At 42.2% G+C, this 12,214-nt stretch overlaps 1 protein-coding gene across 1 annotated transcript in view; it reads right to left on the bottom strand.

Annotated features, from left to right (window-relative positions):
* Window positions 1-391: 391 nt before the first annotated feature.
* The window catches only part of DNAI3 (dynein axonemal intermediate chain 3), an 87,808-nt gene continuing 75,985 nt past the window's right edge, over window positions 392-12,214 (bottom strand). The window contains exons 20-23 of the mRNA XM_059689013.1: window positions 6,612-6,816; window positions 4,998-5,089; window positions 3,800-3,922; window positions 392-1,444 (exon numbers count right to left, since the gene is read on the bottom strand). Of these exons, the coding sequence (XP_059544996.1) occupies window positions 1,301-1,444; window positions 3,800-3,922; window positions 4,998-5,089; window positions 6,612-6,816 (564 nt within the window). The 3' untranslated portion in view covers window positions 392-1,300. The remainder of the gene's footprint in view (window positions 1,445-3,799; window positions 3,923-4,997; window positions 5,090-6,611; window positions 6,817-12,214) is intronic.

Genomic DNA, 12,214 nt, shown 5'->3' on the forward strand with positions numbered 1-12,214 from the left:
CAATATTGACTAGAAGACATGATGGTGGGCACTGTGTCTTGTTCCACATATCGAAGTCAAGCGTTCAACTGTTCACCATGAGGTAGATGTTTGCTGTAGGATTTTTAAAACTTTACTTATTTAATATTTATTTTTAAAATATATTTTTATTGATTTCAGAGAGGAAGGGAGAAGGAGAGAGAGATAGAAACATCACTGATGAGCCCTAGCCGGTTTGGCTCAGTGGATAGAGCAGACTGAAAGGTCCCAGGTTCAATTCTGGTCAAGGGCATATACGTTGGTTGCAGGCACATCCCCCGTAGGAGATGTGCAGGAGGCAGCTGATCGATGTTTCTCTCTCATCGATGTTTCTAACTCTCTATCTCTCTCCCTTCCTCTCTGTAAAAAATCAATAAAATATATTTTCAAAAAAGAAACATCAATGATGAGAGAGACTCATTTGATTGGCTTCCTCCTGCACACCCCCTACTGGGAATCGAGCCTGCAACTCAGGCATGTGCCCTGACTGGGAATTGAACTGTGACTTCCTGGTTCATAGGCTGACGTTCAACCATTGAGCCATAGTTAGGCTTGTTGTAGGTCTTTTTTTTTACATTCCCTGCATCAGGTTAAGGGAAGCCCTGCTTCTTCCCTTCTTTTTGAAGTTGCTAAGAATCTATTGTTGCTTTATCAGGAATGGATATCAAATTTTATCGAATGTGTTCCTGCATCTCTTTGGTATCAGACTTTCTCTCCTTTCATCAATCATCAATTTATTTTCTACTGTTAAATTAACGTTATATTTCCTGGATAAGCCAGCATGACCTTCACACGTCATCCTTTCTTTATGCATATGTTTCTGGATTTGACTCACTACTATTTTGTTCGGCACACGGCCCTACAATCTGTGCAGGGGCCCAAAGGGAGCTCTTTTTGGGGAGGTGACCAAAAGCAACCTGGTAATTAGGAAAAAAGTTTCATTTCCACTTCTCTCTGGGGTTGGGGCCCTGAATGGCTATTGAGGACTGGGGGTAAGGGGGTCTCTGAAGCTGTGTATTTCTATAGGAAAATCAAAGTTCCCTTATCCATAAGTTTCATACTTGGTACAAAGTTTCGGTACATATTAAAACTAGAAATGATCAAAGCAGATCTTCCTAATTGTTATAATTGAAAAGTTTTACTAGCAGTGAAACCAAAGCCTGCTATTCATGAGTAACCCCATTGAATGTTTGGTCTGACAGTCCACCTTACATAAAAGCAATGGGTAGGAAGGAAAGGCAGTCTCTCTCCCGAAGGCCCCAGGCACCCCACAGGAAGGCTCCTATATCATGTCCACGAACGACAGCGTGTCCGTGGCCTTAATGAGGCCCAGGCTGAGGAGGACGGTCCCCTCCAGTTCCAAGTAGCTCTCGTAGTCCATCTTCAAATCAGCCTCCAGCTGATCTTTTCCCTTCTGATGCGGTTTCTAGGGAGGAGAAAAGCAAGTTACTCCTGTAAGACACTGACAGCTAGAAATGCCAGAGGAGGAGAAGGGCCCGCTTTTGAATAGCCAGCCTGGCTGCTCCGGAGGGGTCTGTGGGAGGACCGGGGCTGGGGCGAGGGGAGGGCATCTCTTGCCCCTTCAGCTTCTTTCTGCAGAGGTTGCCTCGTCCAGGTTAGAAGGTCCTTGGGCACTTTTGAGCCCAGCTTCTTCCCAAGGGTCTCCTCGGCACCCTCACTCTGCCACCAATAGGAGTTCATTGCCCTTGGGCCCTCTCTCCACCCTCCTCAGAGCTGTTTAAGTCAATCTCTTGCCCATAGACCATCCAGCCTCAGGAGTCTAGCCCAGGGGTGGGCAAACTTTTTGACTCGAGGGCCACAATGGGTTCTTAAACTGGACCGGAGGGCCGGAACAAAAGCATGGATGGAGTGTTTGTGTGAACTAATATAAGTTCAAAGTAAACATCATTACATAAAAGGGTACGGTCTTTTTTTTTTTTTTTTTTTTTTTTAGTTTTATTCATTTCAAACGGGCCGGATCCGGCCCACGGGCCGTGGGCCGTAGTTTGCCCACGGCTGGTCTAGGCCCTCGTCTCTGGGTTCCCCAAACTCTCCCTACATATGCCGCTCTAGTCGCCTGGTAATTCCTGGCCGTTGGGTTTCTCGGGCTCAGCAAGCCTCCTGCCAGGTGTCAGAGGCATCGTCCGTCCTGGCCAGCAGCCCATCTCTCACCAAGCCCAGTGTCGCAGCGGTGGGAAGGGGGGAATGTGTAGCTCTCTGCCACCTCTCTCCAAAGAACATGCCCTCTTTCAGGCTCCTTCCCTTACGTTGTCTGGAGTGTGGGTGACACGAGATGGCAAAATTCCCTTCTAAGCCCCATGCAGATGGCATAGTTTCTGGATCACATGGGAACTGCTACTTGCCCCAGCTTTGGGTCTCCAGCAGCTGAAATTCCAGTTAGGAAATTTCCCATTTCATGTGCTGCTTGAGCTGTAACTACTGTTCTTTGTCAAGAAATGAACTGTATCCAGACTCGATGTTTACAAGCAGGCGGGTGCATGATTTCCTCCGGACCCATGGGCTGCAGTGCACAGCCTGATCCCTGGCACCTGGGGGTGCTCAGAAAGACCAGCCTCGCGGGACGGAAGTGTGACGGTCTTCTGCCCCCTGAAATAATACTAGCACTTTCTATGTGCCAGTTACTGGCTAAGTGCTGTACACATTTTAACCCACTCAATCCTCACTGCAATCCTCTGAGGTTGTTACAGTTTGTTTCCAGTTTCCCTTTTATCAGCAGTTGCTTATGAAAAGGTATTTCTGCTGAACATTAGTTGTTTATCCTTGGCGACCTTTGCACCTTCTAAATGTAACAGAGGGGCCCTTTAAAATTCATTCACTTAGCCACAGTCCAGTCCAGAGAACATCTGAGAAGTGGTAGCTCTACTTAAAAAAGGGCACGATGTCAAATGGAAATAAAGTCACAAGAAGGAGTTGGAAACCTGTTGGAAACTCAAATGCATGATACTAAGATTATTATAACATTCAGGTGCTTTAAAAGTATTTCACAGGCAAATTATTTTTGTATTATCCACAATTCTACTGATGTGGATAATTAGGGGCTGTTGCTATGGTATTTAAACCCTCATAATAATTGGAGATCGTATCTGGCATAGGGAAAGGGTGGCAGCTTATGTCCCACAACAAAATTTCAACCAATATTTGTGAATGCACACACACACACACACACAGACACACACGCACACACACAACCAAGAGCATTTTTTTTTTTGGCTGGGGAGAACAATGAGAAGTTAGTTAATTGGTATTCTTTTATACCTTGTCACCACTAAACCATTTTTGAAATGAGGCCCTCTGCTTTGATTACACGAATTACTATCTATCAATAAATGATCATGTTAATCCAGTGATTTTCAACTGGTGTGCTACAGTAATTTTTAAAACATGCAATACTCGACTATTTAGTCAGGGGCACTGACCTCTTTTCCCTTAGATTATCAAATTAAAAAAAACGGCAACAGCCTGGCTGGTGTCAATCATTGTATGTATAGATGGTAGTTAGACACCTTTGTATCTAAAAGACTTGGATGTTATAGAGCATTTCAGAAACTTCCATTAGGTAGAATCTTACAAGGTGTCCAACAATAGCTGCTTACTCATGGTAAGCTAGGAAATTGGAGAAATTTCCTCTTGACTCTCATGAGAATGAGAGAAGAATGTGAAAAGGCATAATTTTCCTATTCAAATTGTGGAATAAGCCAAACACACATATTTCCACTGGGGTTAGAGAGAACTCAACTTTTGTTTCTGAAATTTAACTTACAACTTTTTTCTTCTCCCTCTCCAGCGCCATTTCCTTCCTTTCTTGCTCACGGATTTTCTTGCGTTGCTCCACATATTCCAGGTGCTTGACTTCTCTTTCAAAGTAATGGTTTATACTTGATGCCTGTTAGAGACACAGGCCTCAAGAGAGGAGCCCCCACCCACACCCCGCTCCCACTACGTTTTTTACAAGGGCCTGGAAGAGTCCCTGCTGCCTATAACTCACCAGGTATGCTCCCTGCTTTGGGACACTGCCCACGGGCCCACTTCCAGGGAAGCTAGCTCAATGTGGGGGCTACTGTGCTAAGTTTTAGGACCCTGCGAATTACAGTATTCCAGGAAGGGAGTGAGGTTGGAAGGCGAGAGCAGCAAAAATTGTTTACAATTTTGTAGAAGGAACATTCGAGGATTGCTTTTTTCCTTCTTCCTTCCTTCTCACTTCTAACACCGAGGAAACTTTCATATCATCCACAGAACCTGGAGAACCCAGATGAGGGTATCAATGCAGATCCTAAAGGGCCTGGGAGCAGAGTTCCTGGCCCCCTGGAGGGTTTGGCATGTAGGCATAGAATAGAAACAGGAAAATAGACCAGGTGACCAGGGGAGGAAAAGCTTTTTGCCTGGCATTAATGAGGCCGATGTTGTTGGGACTTGTAACAGATTGCAGTCTATATATCTAACGTTTGGTGTATGTATACTTACATGTTTCTACTTATTGATCTTTTCATAACCTCCTAATTAACATTGCCTGCAGCCCTCGGGTGGCGGGGACGGAGGCGGGGGGCGGGCAGAATATTGCCACTTCAGACACGCTGCTTGCAGGACACCAGCTTGGGGGAGGGGACGGGGTGGTGGGCAATGGGAAGAGACATGCAGATGTCACATGTGCCCTCCAGGACGGGCGTCCCTGAAAGAAGGGTCCCGTGCTTCGGTTACAACCCCCAAACAACAGCTTCTGATTGTGAATCCTCAAAGTGATTCTCCCCTGAATCTGGGTTCTATTGACTTTGGCCTCCCTCTCATTCCATTTTTGTTTATTTTTCTAGCTTCAAACTATTTAACTCATGAAGCAGAAATGCATCCCCTTGTTTTTGCCTGCTCTCCTATAGCGTGAAAATGCTGTCATTTCTGAACACACTTTTAAGACAGGCCACAGTGATACTCCGTCACATAAACCCTCAAAGCCCAAAGTCACTGACCTCATTGGTGGAAGGGTGACTCAACGTCCAAGGGATCTCTAATATATGCAGGGTCCCATAGTAATCACCTACGGCTATGAATTGCTGCTTCGCTGAAAGGTTAAAAATAAACAGGGGGGAAAACAAGTCAGCCGACAGAAAGCTGTCTTAGCGTTTACACACGAACCGTGGCTCGTTCTGTGGTGTCCCAGAGGACCTGCGGGAGTTACAGGGACCTTGGCATCTGCATCAGACCTTCGTGACTGGGGGCCATATTAACATGTATGTCATGCTTTCCAGTTGATGGGATGAAAGCTGAGACCCTGAGCCTTGGTCAGCCACCCTGCCCACCGCGGATCTCCTTTTCTTGGCCTCTGTGTAAAGCAGCGGTTCTCAACCTGTGGGTCGCGACCTCTTTGGGGATCGAACGACCCTTTCACAGGGGTCGCCTAAAACCATCGGAACACACACATATAATTACATATTGTTTTTGTGATGAATCACTATGCTTTAATTATGTTCAGTTTGTAACAATGAAAATACATCCTGCCTATCAGATATTTACATGACGATTCATAACAGTAGCAAAATGACAGTTATGAAGTAGCAACGAAAATAATTTTATGGTTGGGGGTCACCACAACATGAGGAGCTGTATTAAAGGGTCGCAGCATTAGGAAGGTTGAGAGCCACTGGTGTAAAGGGTGTGGCTCCTTGCCGAGGTTGACTCTCTCTGTGGCGGGGCCACTGGGCAGACGTGGGAAGGAAGCAGGGAAAACACATGGAAAGATTTCCAGGGGGAATCCTGAGGGCAGTATCCGCACAGACACAGTAAGGACTAAAGGACCCCGGCATGCAGGCGAATTTAAAAGGCACAGTCAGAACCAGGAGCCAGAATGCACACCAGATTGTTTCCTGTGAGCATTTAAAATGGATGTGAAACACAAATGTGTTTGAGCATTTTAGCTTTCCATCTCATCATGTGTTGTTGTTTTTTTCTTCTCATTTTCAGAAAATGGTTCACATTGCCAAATCCTCTACTTATAATCCCTGCAGGCATGTTATGTTTTAGAGCAAAGATAGGAAAACACACTTTGGTGACATATTCCTAAGCAGTAGCCAGACTGTGTGACACCCTAGGAATTCTGAAGGATGAATTTCTCAAGGTATGTTTCTGAGAGAGAAAGGGATAGAAAGACCATTCTATGCCTTCAACACCTTTGGAAACAAAGGAAAACTCCTTTTCAAAGAGGCAAATATATTGGATTTATATAGAAAGTAGCACTGGGTTGCAACAGAGAAATCAGGACAAAGGAAATAAATTATTAGAAGATGAGAAGGATGCTTTGTGTTGTGTGGTTCAAAATTGCCCTCTGCTTGGCACACCAAGTGTGTCTCAGAAATAACTGTTGATGGAGAAATCAAGTGAGAGAAGCTCAGGTGGTATCCAAGATAGTGCCAGAGAGAAGGGGCAGGATGGAAGGAAAGGGGGGACGGAGGGAGAAGGAAGGGAAGGGAGGGAAGAAAACAAAAACCTGAGAAAGGACGCTGGAGGCCTCCCAGATGATGCCAATGTTTTCCTGAGTTACACAAAAGAACAAAATGACTTAGCGTGTTTGCTCAGAAAGAACATACCAGTAAAGGTCCAGGGTTTGATGCAGGTGATCATCGTTATACAGATGTTCTGTGACTGGGCTGGCTCATGGGTTTTCTCCAGAAGGTCCCAGATATCGATGTACCCATCTTCTCGGCCAATGTAGAAGACGCCGGGCCTCGTCAGGGACCAGTGCCCTGAGGTGTACCTTTTTGGAGCACAGCATGACTGAAGGAGGGGTCCGAACTTGAAGCAAATTTTTAAAAAGACACATTAAAAGCTTGTGTTATTATCGAAGGGATATTCACAAGGATTTTAAGTGCAAGTCAGATAGCTGTGATCACGTAACAACCAAATCATGACTATTCGGAAGTTTTATTTCTTTCACTTGTAGGATTTTTATATAATGCCAGTTCTTTTCTTCCCTGCATGGTTTTATAACACCTTTTTCTTCTTATTTTATTTGCCTTTTAGAAAAGAGCAAACTTTCCTATCAAGCCATTGTTGGTTTTAATAAATCCAATGGCTATGGAAGTCCATTGCTATTTCTCTGGAGATGGATCAGATAAGTAAAGATTATGAAATTGGCTTACACCTCCTTCCCACGGGAACAACTCTGGTAGCCAAAAAAAGCAAATAAAAAGTCAGTTCTAGCTGTGAGCTGCATGCAATGACGTATAACTACTATTGGGAAGAGATTTTAGACCAGCAAAGCATCCTAAGGTTGTCTTGTCTTTTCTCCACCATGGGGCAATTCGCCTTCTTAGGGAGGTTTTCATAGAGATAGAAGATCAGGATGTGCGTTCTTCCCACTGGCATGTGCCACCTGGCCACCAGGTAGGTCACTTATCTATTTACACCTGCAGACGAACTGCCTCAGGCCTCCAACACATGCATCGGAGCCTTTCCTGTGGGGATGGGAGGATGTCTCAGAGGCATGGACTCCTTAGAGGTGCCACTCCAGACCTGTCCTCGGCCCAGATCCTTCCGTTTCTGTGGATAACCAGGTTCCTGCCCCTGCATAGTCTGTGGATAATCCTGCCTATAAAACTAACACTTGTTCATTGTAAAAAAAAGAAAAAAGAGAGAGAGAACATCTAGAGTACATTGGTATAAAGTAGAGTTCTTCTGTGGATAGGTACTTAAGTAGTTTCCAATTTTTCAATGAAAAACTTGTACATATAGTCATGCAATTTTTTTTTGAGATTTGTGTTACAGTCCTAGAAGTGAAAGTGTTGGGTTAAGGAAAAAATATGTATAAAATTATTGTATAAAATATGTACAAATTATACATGTATAAAAATATGTATAAAATTATATACATATTACACATATTATTTATTGAAAGAATATATACATTACAGCTGTGAAATAGATGTATTGCATATTTTAATAATCTTAACTTGCTCACCAAATGGACATATAATAATGATTTCTCCACACACTTATTTCACTGGTCTTTCTCAATCTTTCTAGTTCTTGGCAGTTTAGCTTACATCAGTCTGGATTCAGGCCCTCTCCTAATCCTCTCCTAATCCTGACCACTAGATTTTCTTGTCGCTGTGTCACTTTGACTCACACAATTCTGGTCTTCCTGGTGACAGACACTTTAGCTTTTTTACTCCCACTTTCTGAAACTGCTGACATATTTCTGGTGCAGAAGAAAATATTACAGACTTGGAGACAAAACAACAACAACAACAAACAAAACAAAACAAAAACACACAAAAACAACAACAACAATAAAGACAAGAGCTGGTTCTTTGAAAGGATAAACAAGATTGATGAACCTCTAGCCAGGCTCACCAAGAAGCAAAGAGAGAGAACCCAAATAAACAAAACCAGAAATGAAAGAAGTGAAATAACAACAGAACAGACCCTATAGAAATACAAAGGATTATAAAAAAATACTACAAAGACCTCTATTCCAACAAACTGGTCAACCTAGAAGAAATGGACATATTCCTAGAAAAATATGACCTTCCAAAACTCAATCAGGAAGAATAAAAAAAATCTGAATAGGCCAATAACTATGGAGGAAATTGAAGCAGTCATCAAAAAACTTCCAGCAAACAAAAGTCCTGGGTCAGAAGGCTTCACAGGGGAGTTTTACCAAACATTCAAAGAAGAACTAAAACCTATCCTCCTCAGACTATTCCAAAAAATTCAAGAGGAAGGCACACTTCCAAGCTCTTTCTATGAAGCCAACATTACCTTAATCCCAAAACCAGATAAAAACACTACAAGGAAAGAATTGCAGGCTAATATCCCTGATGAACATAGATGCTAAAATCTTCAACAAAATCCTAGCAAATCAGATCCAGCATTACATTAGGAAGATCATACTACACCATGACCAAGTGGGATTTATTCTGGGGATGCAAGGATGGTGCAATATTCGCAAATCAATAAACGTGATATATCACATAAACAAATGGGCAGATAAAAATCACATAATCATATCAATTGATGCAGAAAAAGGACTTGACAAAATCCAACACTCTTTCTTGATAAAAACTTGAGAGTTTTTATCAAAATGGGAATCGAGGGATCATACCTCAACATAATAAAAGCCTTATATAACAAACTACAGCTAACATTATACTCAATGGGTAAAACCTAAAATCATTTCCCCTAAGAATAGGAACAAGACAGGGATGCCCATTCTCACCACTCCTGTTTGATATGGTACTGGAAGTGCTAGCCATAGTGATCAGACAAGAAGAAATAAAAGGCAGCCAAATTGGAAAAGAAGTAAAACTCTCAGATGACATGATATTGTACATAGAAAACCCTAAAGACTCCATCAAAGAACTACTAGATTTAATAAATGAATTCAGCAATGTGGCAGGATACAAAATTTACACCCAGAAACCTATGGCTTTTTTATACCCCAATAATGAACTCACAAAAAGAAAAAAAAAATCCCATTTACCATTGCAACAACAACAAAAAAAATTTAAGATACCTAGGAATAAATTTAAATAAGGCGGTAAAAGACCTGTACTTGGAAAACTACAGGACATTGAAAAAAGAGATAGAGGAAGACATAAACAAATGGAAGACTATAGCGTGTTCATGGATTGGTAGTATCAACATCATTAAATGTCCATACTACCCAAAGCAATCTACACATTCAATGCAATCCCCATTAAAATGGCATATTTCACAGACCTAGAAAAAACTCTCCAAAAATTCATATGGAATAAAAAAAGACCCCGAATAGCTGCAGCAATCCTGAGAAAGAACTAAGTTAGAGTGATCACAATACCAGATATCAAGCTATATTACAAAGCCACTGTTCTCAAACTGCCTGGTACTGGTACAAGAACAGACATATAGACCAATGGAACAGAACAGAGAACCCAGAAATCGACCCAAGCCATTATGCTCAATTAATATTTGACAAAGGAGGCAAAAGCATACAGTCTCTTCAATAAATGGTGTTGAGAAAATTGGACAGATACATGCAAAAAAAATGAAACTATACCACCAACTTACACCATACACAAAAATAAACTCAAAATGGATAAGAGGACTGAAACAGAAGGTGGGAAACCATAAAAATCTTAGACGAATCCATAGGCAGCAAAATATCAGACATATGTCAAAGCAGTATCTTTACTGATACAGCTCCTAGGGCAATGGAAACTGAGGAGAAAATAAACAAATGGGACTACATCAAAATAAAAAGCTTCTGCACAGCAGAAGAAACCATCAACAAAACAAGAAAGCCCACTGCATGGGAGAACATATTTACCAATGTTATCACCCACTGATAAGGGTTTAATCTCCAACATTTATAGGGAACTCATACAACTTAACAAAAGGAAGATAAACAATCCAATCAAAATTGGGCAAAGGACTTAAATAGACACTTTTTGAAAGTGGACATACAAAAGGCCAAAAAACATGAAAACATGTTCAAAGTCACTAATCATCCAAGAGATGCAAATCAAAATGACAATGAGATACCATGTCACACATGTCAGAGTGGCTATCATCAACAAATCGACAAACGACAAGTGCTGGCGAGGATGTGGAGAAAAAGGAATCTTTGTGCACTGCTGGTGGGAATGCAGACTGGTGCAGCCACTGTGAAAAACAGTATGTAGTTTCCTCAAAAAATTAAAAATGGAACTCCCATTTGATCCAGTAATCCCACTTGTAGGAATATATCCCAAGAAATCAGAAACACCAATCAGAAAGGACATATGAGCCCCTATGTTCATAGCAGCACAATATACAATAGCTAAGATTTGGAAACAGCCTAAGTGCTCAACAGTAGATGAGTGGATTAAAAAACTGTGGTAGATCTACAGAATGGAATACTACGCTGCTGTGAAAAAGAAAGAACTCTTACCATTCGCAAGAGCATGGATGGACATGGAGAGCGTTATGCTAAGTGAAATAAGCCAGCTGGAGAAAGACAAATATCCAATCATCTCACTCATTTGTGGGATATAATTAATAACAAAATGTGATGAACAAAAATAGATCATGAGACAGAGAAGCATTGAACAGTCAAACTTCAGAGGGAAGGCAGGTGGGGTGGGGCCTAAGAGATCAACCAAAGGACTTGTATGCATGCATATAAGCATAACCAATGGACACAGACACTGGGGGGAGGGGGGGGAGGGCATGTGCTGGGGGTTGGAGATGGCTAGGGAGAGGTCAATGGGGGAAAAAGGAGACATATGTAATACTATATATAATATTTTAAACAATAAAAGAATTCAAAAAATTAAATATCTTTAAAAAATAATAACTTTTACTGATTAGAGAAAGAGGAAGGGGGAGAGAGAGAAACATTGATTGGCTGCCTCCTACACACACCCTACCAGGGATCGAGCCTGCAACTTGGGCATGTGCCCTGATAGAGAATTGAACTGGCAACCCTTGGTGCACAGGATGACACCCAACCAACTGAGCACCACTGACCAGGGTTCGTTCCTATATTTTAAGGGAAGGAGAAATGCAAATCAAGTCAACTGGTATATATATATATAAAGTATAATATGCTAATTCAACTGGATGTCCTTCCAGACGAAGCCAGGGCTGCGAGGGAAGCCTGGGTCCCGGGTGCCAGAGGGAAGCTGGTGCTGGCAGCCGGGGGAAGGAAGGCCTACTCTTGCATGAATTTCGTGCATTGGGCCTCTAGTGCAGTGATGGTGAATCTATGACACATGTGTCAGAGGGGACACGCGAACTCATTTTGGGTGACACGCATCGACAGAGACAAAAAATTGCATAATTCAAATATTTGTCTCTCACAACGGCCAATTTGTCTCATTACTCAAGTTGGGCATCACTTGAGTAATATTATTACTCACATTACTCATGATCAATAATGCAATTCTAAAACCGGATGTAAACATGTACATCGGTGTTGCATAGCAAAGATACATAGTGAAAACATCCAAGATACATTGTTCCAATATTGACATTAATATGAAAAGGTTAAGAATTGCACTAAAAGAGATTAATCTTTACTCGTGACATTTTATTTTCACTCAAGTGACAAAATGCCCAGTTCTGGAAACGGCCTCATTATTGTCAACATGTGCCTCAGGTAAGCTTCCCGTGTGTTCGGGTGCATTCAGCAAACGGACGCACTTGATCGCCATGTTCGTCATGAGACAGG

The sequence above is a fragment of the Myotis daubentonii genome, chromosome 3, assembly GCF_963259705.1.
Source record: "Myotis daubentonii chromosome 3, mMyoDau2.1, whole genome shotgun sequence".
NCBI lineage: Eukaryota > Metazoa > Chordata > Mammalia > Chiroptera > Vespertilionidae > Myotis > Myotis daubentonii.